Genomic DNA, 13,949 nt, shown 5'->3' with positions numbered 1-13,949 from the left:
GCCCGCTGCAATGCAGGAATCTCAACTAAAGCATCCCTGACAGGTGACCAGGCAACCTCCATTTAAGAACCTCTGACGAAGGGGAGTCAGTTCCACTGTCAAACACCCCATAGGTAAAGGTAAAGGACCCCTGGATGGTTAAGTCCAGTCAAAGGCGACTCTGGAGTTGTGGCACTCATCTCCTATTTGGGGACTTCCCTGGCTTTTTTTCTGGCCCACGCAGGACCAGTCTGGATAGCTGGCCTTGGTGAAGATTTGACGTTTTCATCCCCAAAAAGTTTTTGATTTGAGTTTCTACTGAAATGAGGCTTCATTTTAATGTTGTGTTTTAATCTTGGTTTTATGTTGTATTTTAATCAATTGTTTTTATACCTGGTGTTAGCTGCCCTGAGCCCAGTCTTGGCTGGGGAGAGCGGGGTATAAATAAAACTTATTATAAATAAAACTTATTATTATTATCTCGCTTTCAGGCCAAGGGAGCCGGCGTTTGTCCACAGACGGCTTTCCAGGTCATGTGGCCAGCAGGACTAAACTGCTTCTGGCGCAATGGGAAACCATGACGGAAATCAGAGTGCATGGAAATGCCATTTACCTTCCCGCCACAGTGGTACCTATTTATCTACTTGCTCTAGTGTGCTTTCAAACTGCTCGGTTGGTAGGAGCTGGGACTGAGCAACGGGAGCTCACCCCATTGCAGAGATTCGACCAGGCTTCCTCAACCTCAGCCCTCCAGATGTTTTTGGCCTACAACTCCCATGATCCCTAGCTAGCAGGACCAGTGGTCAGGGATGATGGGAATTGTAGTCCCAAACATCTGGAGGGCTGAGGTTGAGGAAGCCTGGTTTAGACCACAGCGCCACCCTTGTCCCCATATCCTCAAAAAGCCCTTCCTAGTGTTTCTGCCCCTGCCTGGCTGGCATTAGGGGTTTCACTGAGTTCTCCTCAGTGGGGCTTGAGTGGGTGAGCAGAAGCCCCATGCTCATTAAATCAGGAGCTATTTTACACTTCCTTCAATATGCTGAGGGTTTGGTGATAACCTGCAATCATTAAATAAATCAGGCTGCATCAGTTGTCAGCCAGAGGGAGAAAGATTCCATTTCCACCCTGGATCTCTGCCTAACATCAATCTACAAATGGTTGACACTGAATCTGCTCCCCCGAGGAATAGCCCCACTGATCTTCTGCGACCAGTTCCAGTCAGGCTGGTAGACTGCAGTCCTGAACACCCTTCAGAAACTGGGTTTTGCCCCTCAAGCCCTTCTAAGTCTGGGGTCGGGCCAGGCAAAAACTACGGTCAGGCAAAGAATCTTAGACACCGAGAGACAACAGGACTGCGCAAGGTGCCCTGACTATAAAATTTGAGAAATCAAGAGATATATAGATGCACCGGCAGCATATCTCTTCTTTCTCGTATCTAGAAATGCAAGAAGTCCCATACACTCAGAGACTTTGCGCCTCTTCATTGGGGGAGATAGGAAGCCCAGAGCACTTGTTCTCTAGATGTCCCTTCTATGAAGCGGCACTTACTGAGACCATGGATCCTCTACTGGTGAGGTTCGCTGACCTCCCAGAAAAGCAAAAAGTTGACCTTTTCCTGCTAGACAAAGATCATAAGACGACCCGAATGGTTGCCAGATTCTGTGTACAGATCTGTAGGTGCAGACCATCTCCCAACTCAAACTAGTTCGTGAACAAAATCCCCAAACTCGGTTCTATGGGTGACTCTGGGTCAGCTCCCTTCTGTAGTTTATTGTTGTACATTGTTGTTTTTAAACTTATTGTTGTACATTGTTTTAATTGTTTGTTTTCCTTCTGTGACTGTACCCCCAAGTGTGTTTTATAAGCTGGTCTCCGACCGCAATAAATTATCTATCTATCTCTCTACCCTGGATCTCTGGCGGGAGGGATCCCATCTCAAGAGTTAATGGACTTAAGTCTGTGGCCAAAATGCCAGCCCCTTTATTCCAGGGCAGAATGCCAAGGGAAGAGGGAGAGGTCAGGGACTTCTGGCCTTGAATTCACTAACCAGCTAACTTAATTAACCAATTAATTAATGGCTACCCCACCCTTGCTCCTAGAGGATCGAGGGAGAGCAAAGAAAGGACAAGAGGATAAGGGCCAGGCTATTATAGGATGGGGGGGGGGGCTTGTTTTTCAGCCCTCCAGACCCAGACAGGCAATACACAAACCAGGCAGCTTTGAGAAATCCATTGTCAAGGCTGATGGCTTTGGAAAGCCTGGGAGATTCCCTTTCCCCCCTCCCACCTGCTGGTCTCATTAGCACCTGATAATCAGAGCATCCTGTGCAATAATTCCATTGGGAGGGGGCAGAAGGGGGGGGGGAGAAGAGAAGCCTCCACTTTGCTTGCAATACAGTTAAAAAAAACCCACTGTATCCTTATAGTATAGAAACTCCCTGGAAAATTAGTTATTGCAGTTTGAGGGAGACCCTATAAGTCATAAATCTCTGGAAGGGACCACCTGGGTCATCTAGTCCAGCCCCCCTGCAGTGCAGGAATCTTTCACCCAACATGAGATTCAAACCCGCGACCCGGAGAGTCTCATGCTCTATCAACTAAACCGTGCCTGAAACCTTATAATTGCCGAGATCGCCTGCAGGAGCATTGCTAATCGTTCTCTGTGTTGGCAAGGCTCATTTGACAACAAAGAGAAACCCAGCCTTTGGGTCATGGGCCCAGTCCTGTGGAACTCCCTGCCACTGGAGATTCAGCAGGCGCCTCCTGATCCAACCTTTTAGATGCCTGCTGAAAACTTCTCTATTCCGCCTGGCCTCTGCTGGCAATTAAGAGCACGTCCCCCACAGTTGTCAACTGATATTTGATTAAAATTTTGTTATGGTTTTTATTGTATGGTTCTTTGCATTATTATAAACCACTTTCATTTTTTTATGGCACAGTGGTATACAAATATTTTTATAAATAAATAAATTCTGGTCCTTTCTACTCAGTGCGGTGAGATTTTATTTCATATAGTTTCAGATTTACAGGTCTCTCTCCCAGCGCCGTCTAGAGAAATATGGATGTCATGATCTTAGATTGGGTGCTATTATTTAATAAGTTTAGATTTTGTACAGCCTGCCTTTGGTCAGATAGATTAGGAATCGTTCTTGCTATTGAGCATTTGTCTTTATGATTCTATAATGATATGAAAACCAAAAAAAAGTTATGGCTTCATTCATTGGCTGAAAATGTTGAAAAGGTAGATTAATAGATTCAGGTAGGTAGCCGTGTTGGTCTGACGCGTTCAAAATAAATTTTAAAAATTAAAAAATTGTCCAGTAGCACCTTAGAGACCAACTAACTTTGTTCTGGGTATAAGCTTTCGTGTGCATGCACACTTCTTCAGATACACAATATGAATGAATTGGATAAAATTCATTAAAAACTATTCATAAGCTACTATTTCATAGAAAATGATCAAAGTGGTTTAGAAAAAATGCATGAAGCAAGACAATAGCAAGAATTAAAGAAAGTAAAATCAGACATCAATTAATCATGGTGGAGGATGTACTCTTAATCACCTGCAATGGCCTGGCGGGATAGAAAAGCTTTCAGCAGGCCTGTAAACATTGGCACAGAAGGATGCCTGCTGAATCTCCAGTGGCAGAAAGTTCCAAGGGACTGGGCCTATAGCAGGAACGGCCCAGCTTCTCATTGTTGTCAAATGAGCCACACCAACTCAGGCAATGACTAAGGAGGCTCCTGCAGGTGATCTCAGTGACTGAGCTGGGATATTAATATTGTTTTTTAAATATACTGTCTGTCAGTCCCCAAGGCTGTATTGGGCCAGCTGGGGGGAAAGAGACCTTATGGGGAGGTATATTCAGGTCTGCTGCTGTTAAACTTTCAAACTTTGCTTTATTGGGCTGGAGAGATATCTAGGGGCTGAAAGCGACTCCTGGCCCCCAATACCAGCCAAAGGTTCTCCCTCCTGGCCTGATTGATGAGCAGCCCCCCCTCAAATTAGTGTTGTGTGCTTGGCTAATGTGTCCTTTTTAAAAAGCTGGGGATTTTCACCCCCTGGTAACGATGTGGGAAATCTCACAGGAGCCAGCAAGCTGGGCCACCTGCGCTGGAGAGATGGGGCAGAGACCCAGGGGGGCTTGTCTTGCCGCAGGAGGGGGGCCAGGCCTGCCCCCACCCCACCCCACCTTGAAGGAAGGAAGGGGGAGAGCCTGTCCCCCTTCATTCTCCTCCTTTTGGAGAGGAGACCTTCAAGCAAGAAGCCCCGCTTTTTATAAACAACAACTCTCCCCCCCCCCCCAGCAAAGTGTCCAGGAGTGAAAAGCATTTCCTGGTGGTTCAGCCGAAAGAATAGGGGCGCATTAACATTCCAGGCACCTTGACAAGAGATGAAAGGGGCTCCGAGGACCAAGGAAGCTGCCTCTCCTGGCTCCAGATGTTATGGTGATGGGACGCCTGAAAGGAGCTCTGTTTTGCTGCAGGAAGCCAAAGATGCTCAGGCCACTTCAAACGCTTCTAATTGATGCTAATGACTATTAGATGGAGCGGGGTCTTGTTCCCCATTGAGGAAAGGAGAAGAGAGCATTTTACAATCCCCGGCCCTGTACAAAGCCCTATTTTGGCCCACCTCCCCATTGCGCAGTCCCCCCCCCAAGAATGTTTCCCCCATCCCAGATTTCGCCTTTGCTTCCCCCCCCCAGCGAGGCACCCAGCTGGTAGCATCCACCTTCTTGGCCCATGAGAAATTTCACACCTAGCCTGCCCCCCTTTCTCTCCATCCTCTGGCCCCCCAGACTCCCCACGGAGAAGGGGCAGGGAACAGGTGCCCTCAACGGCCAGGAGGATAAAGATGTCCTCGCAGGGTGTGTGTTTGTGGGGGGGGGGTCGTTTTCCAGGGCATTTCCGCAGCCTCCCAGCCCCTGCACCTTGTGACCTAGAAGAAACATTCTGGAAGACCGTTGGGATGTGGGGCACATCTCGGGTCAGGGCAGGGGTCCCTGGCACCCCTAAAATAACTATTGGTGCTCCAAGCCATCGCCTGAGGTTGCTATTGTGGTTGGGACATCTTTTGCATGGAAACTGGGTGTGTGAGAGAGATCAAGGGGATCCCAAAGTTCTGCTCCTTTCATTTACTTGTGCATTTTCCTAATCTATGGGTTGTGCTGAAGAAGATTCCAGCAAAACAGTCAGATTATCCGGGATCACTGTCCTGCGTTGTTGTTCACCTACTACTTCCGCACCTGAACGCCTAAAAAGTTTTACCGCTCAGCCCACAGGACAGCATCTATTACTTTCTTTCAGCTATAGACTTATTATACTTCTACAGACTTTAAAAGATCAACAGACGTGTCTTCATTTGATTTCAAATATCTTAGAGAATTTACAAGTGTACACATTTTGTTGTTGTTTTTGTTGTACTAAAACATGTATATTATGCAATAAGAATTGCGGTGCTATCTATCTATCTAGTATACCGGTCAGCGTGTTGCTTGTGTTGTTCGTTGTGTTAAGTTTGCAACACAGGGGTTTGTTGTTCTGTATTGATTGTAAAATGTGGCTTGCATGAAGTTGTATATAAATAAATAAAGAATAATAAATAACCCCACGCAATGTTACTGCTGTTTTCCAGGAACGCTGCAGAACGTGGGGTAAAATCCAGCACTTCTCTGGGTTGGTAGCAGCTTGGGGGAACCTGGTGCATCTTCCCAGGGCAGGACCAAATGGGGGTGTCTGAGGTTTAATGGGCCTTACTCCCAGTTGAGTATGGGCAGCCCTGGGTTCCTTTTAAGGGACAAAATGGTTCTGAACTTAAATACAGTACCGACAGCCCACTATGTTTACAAAATGGGGCATAAGACCAAACAACATAACACAACTCATTTGTTTGTCAGATTGCTCCATAACCATTAAAAAACCCTCTTAGTTCCCTCAGTGGTTATGCTATTCCCACACAGAAAAGTGGGAGAGGTTCTATAGGTTAGGTTTTGTTGTTGTTGTTTAGTTGTTTAGTCGTGTCCGCTTCTTCGTGACCCCCTGGACCAGAGCACGCCTTGCACTCCTGTCTTCCACTGCCTCCCGCAGTTTGGTCAAACTCATGCTGGTCTCTTCGAGTACACTGTCCCACCATCTCATCCTCTGCTGTCCCCTTCTCCTTGTGCCCTCCATCTTTCCCAACATCAGGGTCTTTTCCAGGGAGTCTTCTCTTCTCATGAGGTGGCCAAAGTATTGGAGCCTCAGCTTCACGATCTGTCCTTCCAGGGAGCACTCAGGGCTGATTTCCTGAAGAATGGATAGGTTAGATCTTCTTGCAGTCCATGGGACTCTCAAGAGTCTCCTCCAGCACCATAATTCAAAAGCATCAATTCTTCGGCGATCAGCCTTCTTGATGGTCCAGCTCTCACTTCCATACATCACTACTGGGAAAACCATAGCTTTAACTATACGGACCTTTGTTGGCAAGGTGATGTCTCTGCTTTTTAAGATGCTGCCTAGGTTTGTCATTGTTTTTCTCCCCAAGAAGCAGGCGTCTTTTAATTTTGCGGCTGCTGCTAGGTTTTGTTACTGAGCGATTAAAAGAAAAACTGACCTCAAAAGCAAAAAAGAATGAAGAACCTTGCAGCCATTCCTACCAACCTCCTCTATCTTCCCAACAGCCTTGTGAGGTAGGATAGGGTGGGAGTTGGGTGACTGGCCCAACGCTGGAGGGGAGCAAAACTACTTATGCATTGAGTTTTGAATGTGAAACTGCACAGTATTTTTGCCGCGCATCAAAGCTTGTGCACTAATAAACCTGCGAGTATTTAAAATACCGCCCGTCTCATTTTGTGGGGCTGTTTTCCATGTGTTCCTTTTTGTGGGAATGAGGGGCCCTATTTGGGGAGCTGCGCCAGCCCCCCCCCCCCGCCCTCCTTAATCCAACCTCCATTCATTATCTTCCCGCAATCCCTTTTCCATTAGCTGACTCTTTAATAGGATCACTATGCAGATCTAAAACCTTGAAATTCTGCTGATAGGCCATTGATGCCTGCAATTCTCAAATGTTAAATGGCTAATTGGCAAACAGAGATCAGGTTTTTGTTTTTCCCTGATGCACTGCAAAGCTTTAGTTATGTGTCTTAACAAGGTAGTGGAATGCTTCTTTGAGCATATCAGTCCTTGGTGTAAATCACCCTAAAAACCAACCAGGTTATGAAACTTATTTCTGTGTGATCACACCAGCATTTAAAGTTGCAAGTCAGTGCACAATTCCCCAGGAGTAGGAAACCCCACTGAATGCAAAGAGACAAAAATTTGAATAACTAGATATAGCATTGCACCACCTGCCTTGCAGTTCTGGGTACGTTTACTTGAGAGTAAGCCCTATTCAGCCTAGCCAGAGGCTTTAAAAAGGCTACATTGCCCTCAAGGAAAAATGTCCTGGCCCATTGTGGAAAACAAGCTGTCGGTGTTGACACCTTAATAACCGTTTTTGTGACCTCAGTTGTTTTTGCTCATTTGTCTCCAATATTCCTAAATTGCCAACAAGGACGTCACTGGGGTGGCCAAGACCAAAGAGGATGGCAAGAAACGTGGATATTTATTATTTATTTAATGTGTTGTACTGTCCTTCATTCACAGATCTCAGGGAGGTCCACCACCTAAAATTACAATATAGAAAACACAAAATGCGTAATATAAATTAGAACAAAAATAAAACAGTAACACCCCCAACCAACAAGTCTGAATCACCTCTCAACAGCCTCAGAACACCTACAGCAGATGTCAAGGCAATAAACAACTATTTTACTTTTAAAAGACAACCGAAGGCGGCCCTGTTTAGGGAAGTTTTTAATGTCTGGTGCTGTATTGTTTTTAATATTCAGTTGGAAGCCGCCCAGAGTGTCTGGGGAAACCCAGTCAGATGCGTGGGGTATAAATAATAAATTATTATTATTATTATTATTATTACACTTTGGGCCCTTACAAAATCCGGACTAGAGCGCAGCGCCTGCATGCTTTCCTTGTGATTCCTGCCTTGCAGGGGGTTGGACTAGATGACCCTTAGAGCCCCTTCCGTCTCTGCAATTCCGTGATTCTAGGAAAAGCAACCAGGGTGCCGGGTGCCAGCCAGGTGGGTGCAGTTAGCACTCAAAGGCCGACTGCTCTGGTCCCGGCCCTCGTTCTGGGGGTGCCACGGGGCGCAAGGCCCTTTACAGGGCAACTCCGGCAGCGCTTCCTCGAAGTAGACCCACGGAAATGCATGCCGTGAGTGCAAGCTTTGCAACACGGGACGCGGCAACCACAACATCCAGACGACAGCCCTCCCTTCCTGACTCGCTTCTGGGGGGCTGGCGAAGGGGAAGCAGGTCCCTGCCCCACGGAGCCTACAGTCTAGCGGCTGCCCGTCCGAGAAAGGACGGGGCAGCGGAGGGCCGGGAGAAGCAACAGTGCCGACAGGGTCGCCGTCGGGACGGAGAGATGGGGTCTGTCGGGGGCCTCGGTCTGCTGCCGGATTTGCGCGCCCGAGGCGTCTCCTCCGACCGCCCCGTCGAAGCGAGCAAGCCAAGCCCGACGGCGCGGCAGGGAGCAACCGAGGGAGGCGGGTTCCTCGACGGCGCGGCCCCCGGAGGCTTCATCCCCGGCCCGGGCCACGCCCTCCGGGCTGGACGGGGCGCGCCCTATAAAGCCCCCGTCGCCCGCGGCTGGGCCACCTCTCCGGCCCGCCCCGTCGCCAGCATGTTGCAGAGCCGGCCGCTGCTCTTCTCGGCGCTGGGAGAGCCGGCCGTCGAGGCTACCCGGGACCCGGCGCCTCCGCCGCGGAGCCGCTTCGACATCGAGTCGCTGCTGGCCAAGCCGGAGCCGCCCCGTCGGAGCGCGCCGGGAGCCAGCGTCTGGGCCGCCGCCGCCTCCCCGGGCGCGCTGCGCTTCGGCTGCGCCCTCCGGTTCCTGCCGGTCCCTGCCGTCTGCTTGGGCGAGAGGACCCCCGCGCTGCTCCCGCTGCAACCCAGCCAGTGCGCCCCGACCGGCTGCAGGAGGCCAGGTGAGAGCCGGGAAGGGGACCCCGGGAGTGCGGGCAGGCGTGCACGTGGGAACGGGCTTAAGAGCGAGCATCTTGCGGGGGGCAGTGGGTGGGCGCCTTTCCCGACGGGGTGTCGTCTCAGGACCGTGCTCAGGTGTAGACTGCCTCTGACTCTGGAGGCTCAACATTGAGTCGTCCTGCCTGTAGCCTCTGGGGGCTTATTACGCAGCCATCCCGACGAGGGATTTGGAGCGAGGTTAGAGGAGGCTGCGTGAAAGCAAGCGACCCTCCTCACTTCCCAGGGCAATTTCCCCTCACTTTCCTTATCGCAAGAAAGGGGAAAAGTCCAGGTTTTTTGGAAAGGGGTTTCTGGCACAGGTGTGGTGTAACGGTTTGTGTCAGACTGGGACCTCATCAAACCAGTGGGGTGGTTCCCCGACAGATCACAACACCTCACAACAGCTGGGCTATCGACTCTCTTGACTTTGGGAATGTTGAAATATATACAACAAAAAATGTGACTCAAATTGGAACACCAGGGTTAATTGCCCACTTGCAGGGTCACCTTGGGGGCCAGTGATTTTCTCAGCCTAACCTCCCTTCAGGGCCGGATTGAGGTTTGATGAGGCCCTCAGCTTCTGACCCGGAAGTGTCTGCGGACAGCGCTGGCTCCCGGCCTCTAGAGTGAGATGAGCGCACAACCCTAGAGTCTGGCAAGACTGGCCCGTACGGGCAGGGGTACCTTTACCTTTACCTTTACAGCTTCTGAAGGTAATGGGGCCCTTTACATGTCCAGCTGTCCTTTGTCAACAACAAATTGTCACTGTTTTTGTGTGTTGAATATATGCTACATGGTAATTGATGGACCTAATAGGTATCTAAAGCCATTTGTATATAACAAATAGAAGCCTACACAACACAAAACACTGTTGCTGTATGTAGGTTATATTTTATTTCTTTTTTATCTTACATTTTGGAAATTTACATCCAGGTTTTTTTCTTTAATTTTTTGTGGGGCCCTAAGCTAGAGCTTGTTTAGCTTATACGTCGATCCGGCACTGCCTCCCTTACAGGGTTGTTGGGCGGATTAAATGAGGAGGGGGAGGACCACGTATAGGGCAGATCTCCTCTGAAACAAATGAAGCGTTAGGGCCCCAATCCTGGAGGGGCCTGAGAAGCGAATTTAGTCCACGTTGCTTAAAAGTTTTGGTAAACCCAATTTGAGTCACATTTTTTGTTGTATATATTTCAACATTCCCAAAGTCAGAGAGTCGATAGCCCAGCTGTTGTGAAGGTGTTGTGATCTGTCAGGGAACCAGCCCATTAAAGTCTTTCTGGTTGTGAAGGGGCCCCATAACAGTTCAAGGTTCAGGGCCCCCCAAATGTAGGTCTGCTGCTGGCACCACCCAGAGCTCCTTTCAGGAAAAGGTGGAATGCAGTGATTAAATAAAAAAGTTCCCCCAACCCTCTTAATTACGGGACATACATTTGCTGGTGTGTGCTTGAATCTGCTTTGAAAATAGTGTCTACTCCAAAGTATTGAATTGAATGGGGCTTCCCCCAGGTGAGACCATGACTGTAGCAAAAGCCCAACTGGGACTCATTGGGGGGAAGCAGACCTGGCCTCTGGCACGCCTTCCTGGTTGCAGCAATGGCAGCCCAGGGACTGCAGAAGGCGCTGGGGTCCAGGCGGGCGGATCAAATTGCACCGATTCTGCGTCAGTGGTGCTGGCTGCCCATTCCTTCCCAAGCTCGTAAGTCAGGCAATGAGTTTATTGTTCTAAAAGGCCATGACAAATTCAGCTCAAAAGATCCTCAAACCCTGAAAAACCTCAAAAGCCCTGAATGCTTTGGGACCAGTTTATTTGAAGGGCCCGCCCTCCATGCCCCTTATGCCCACAGGAGCCAGTCTCCAGCCCCATGGATCACCTGAGAGAAATCAGGTTCAGGGGTGCCAAGGGGATTCTGCAACACTGTAGGTGGACTGGGCCCAAGGCATAGATTTGGCATATGCGTCATGTCATAGGCAGATTTGCATCCTCTTTGGCAGGTGGAATGGAGGGTGCAAGAATAAATCCGTGGCTCCGCATTCCCTGCACTGACTGGCAGCATCTCTGCAGAGTTCTGGGCACTGCTACGCTTTCTTCTGTGTCGCCCAATTTATGGTCCTGCAAGCCCCCTTGGTGTTGCTTAGAAATGAAAGCTGGCCTGCCAATGGTTTTATGACAAATAAATCCCACCGGGCGGCCGCAAATTCCTTGCTGCCATGTGATTCAGGGGGGATGTGGGTGGGTCACAGCTTGGATGTCCAGCATCTGCCAAGGCTCATTGCAGGGGGTTGGACTGGATGACAAAAGGGGGCCCTTCCAACTCTACAAGTCTGTGGTTCTGTGACCTGCTTCCCCCCCCCCTCAGCTTCTCCCAGCCTAGTCGCTAATCTGGCCTGTGGTGTATTTTCCCTTGACCCCCGTGTCACGAGGATGTCTCCCCCTTTGCCGTTCCAGACCTGGAGTTTGCTCACTGCGCCCTGGCTGGTTCCCTGGGGGCTCCCCTTTCGTGGCGGTCGGGGGGTCCCTGCAAGATGAAGAGGGTGCGCACCGTCTTCACGCCAGAGCAGCTGGACCGGCTGGAGAAAGAGTTCCTCAAGCAGCAGTACATGGTGGGCAACGAGAGGGTGGACCTGGCTGCCACCCTGCACCTCACAGAAACCCAGGTAGGCGGTGCCCCCCCCAGCACACACAGCACGGCCAGGAGCAAGCTCAGCATCCTTCCCCTCCGGCCCTCTCTTAAGAAGGAGATTTAAACTGAAGGGCATCGTCCTCTTCCTGGGCTCCTCCCCATGGAGGTGGGGACAGGTGTATCCCTGCTTCAAGTCGTTTACATACTGCCTTCTCTTGTATATTATTTGCTACAAAGCTTGATGACCAAGTTCTTTAGTGTGGGAATGTTCAGGGTGGCAGGAGAGGATATATTGTTTATTAATATCCTTCCTAACTTGTGCTAGCAATTTCTTTTGCTTAGCAGAGTTTACATTCCCTTTTTACATGCACAGCAGATAGCTGGTCGCAGGCTCGTGTGAGCCTCTCACTACAGTCATACCTCTTGTTACGTCCGCTTCAGGTTGCATGTTTTCAGGTTGCGTCCTGCGGCGACCCGGAAGTACTGGAAAGGGTTACTTCCGGGTTTTGCCGCTCGTGCATGCACAAAATGACGTCACATGCATGCACAGAAGCATCAAATTGCGACCTGTATGTGCGCAGATGCGCAAACGCGGGTTACGTTCCATTCAGGTTGTGAACGGGGTCCGTAACGGATCCTGTTCGCAACCAGAGGTGTCACTGTATTATACAATTCAGTCTGTCTCAGATTGAATTGTACATTCCTGGTAAGTTCCCTTGAATCCCTCTTAAAAGAATAAAGATGTCACAATCTTATTCAAAGTCAATACAAGAAGTTTACTCACATCAGTTCACAGTTGGATCCCTGAAGGCAGACTTAGTTACAAATATGTTCATGTGGATCTACCCATATGGGGGAATAATCCCAGTGCTGCTTCAAGCTGAGAGCCAGCAGAGCAGTCCTAGCTAGAAGCTGGTCAAACGAAGAAGGAAGTCAAAAAGAGAGAGAGGGGTGCTGTGTGACTCATCCTTTTGTTACCTGGACAGGTAAGGTCACGCCCACCTTAAGTCACCTGTATAGGAAGGATGCTCCAGCCAGGAGGAACAGGAAGTTTCGACTGGCTGGACCAAACATTCCCTTGCATGTCTTCTCTAGCATCTCAAGGAATGTTGTCCTTGACTGCCTCTCATGGATCACATCCCACATTTAGCGTCGAAAAGTCGGATTACTGGAGCTCTGAATCACTGATATGTCACAAGTGGACTCTTTATTGCTGCGTTTGCAATTATTCAAGATAAAATCTATTTGGGAAAGAAGAAATGAGCACTGAACCATTGACATATTATTACAAGTGAACACTTTATTTACTGTGTTTGCTATTGTTAAAGATAAAACCTATTTTGGAAACTACTATTGCCATTTTAATGGATGTTTAGTGTTTGTTTACAGATAGTTGCCTTGGTGATAGGATCTTGTGTCGATTGCAGCAGTCATCCTATCACCACCCTGTTCCTTGTTTTATTGTTAGACTCCCTTAAGAAGTGGCATCTTTCCAGCGGCACCTGGAAAGACCCAGGTGGTCAAGGGCCTGGAAGCCAGGCCTGATGAGGAACGGTTGAGGGAGTTAGAACCATCGACTCGAGGTGGAAGGGAGCCCAAATCAGACGGGCAGGGGGCACCCTTGCACGCTGATGCTGTCGGGATCGGGGCAGGATCGGTTCCTTGCTCAGCCTCCTTCCACTTTCTGCCCTTCTGCCTTGCAGGTGAAAGTCTGGTTCCAGAACAGGAGGATCAAATGGCGGAAGCAGAGCCTGGAGCAGAAGGCAGCCAAGCTCTCGCAGTTTGGGGGGCCGCAGCCCGTCCCCCGGGGGCTGCCAGACGAGGAGGACAGTGGCGAGAACGAGGAGGGGGACGTGGACATCGAAGTCTAGTGGTTGCTGCCCCAGCCGAGGACACCACTTTCATTTTATTTTAGCAGAGTTGGCACCTGCCTCCTCGGGAGGCCAGGACTTGATGGCGCCCCTGTGAAGACCCCCAGAGCCTTGCCTGGTCCACCTGGGGACTGAGGCGGGTGGTCTGGGCCTTTGGGTGCCAGTCGTGGTCTTTCTTTGCAAGCACACTCGTTGCCTGGCTGCATCGGGTGGCATTCAGCAAAGGGATTCCGCTAGGACTTTGGGCTGTGCGACAGAACTTTCTATCTCTCTGCGCATCCCTAAATCTGTTCTGGGGATTCCCCAGACCCCATGGACCAGAGCTGGGTGGGGGCAGCAGGGAGAAGAGAGGCAGGGGATTTTGCATTGCGCAGCCAGAAGTCTTTGTGCTAGTGGACACTCTTGGCTGCATTTCAC

At 49.7% G+C, this 13,949-nt stretch overlaps 1 protein-coding gene across 1 annotated transcript; it reads left to right on the top strand.

Moving 5' to 3' along the window:
* Positions 1–8,699: 8,699 nt before the first annotated feature.
* On the top strand, positions 8,700–13,707 carry LOC309349766 (homeobox protein not2-like; the record flags this gene model as incomplete). Its single annotated transcript, XM_081876052.1, has 3 exons — positions 8,700–9,003; positions 11,487–11,695; positions 13,365–13,707. 3 exons carry the CDS (start codon positions 8,700–8,702, stop codon positions 13,530–13,532), a joined length of 681 nt encoding a protein of 226 aa, XP_081732178.1. The 3' UTR covers positions 13,533–13,707.
* Between the last annotated feature and the right edge of the window lie 242 nt (positions 13,708–13,949).

Source organism: Podarcis erhardii (assembly GCF_964252035.2).
Source record: "Podarcis erhardii genome assembly, chromosome: 9".
Lineage (NCBI taxonomy): Eukaryota > Metazoa > Chordata > Lepidosauria > Squamata > Lacertidae > Podarcis > Podarcis erhardii.
The sequence above is the reverse complement of the archived record's forward strand: the minus strand, read 5'-3'. Positions and strand labels throughout refer to the sequence as shown.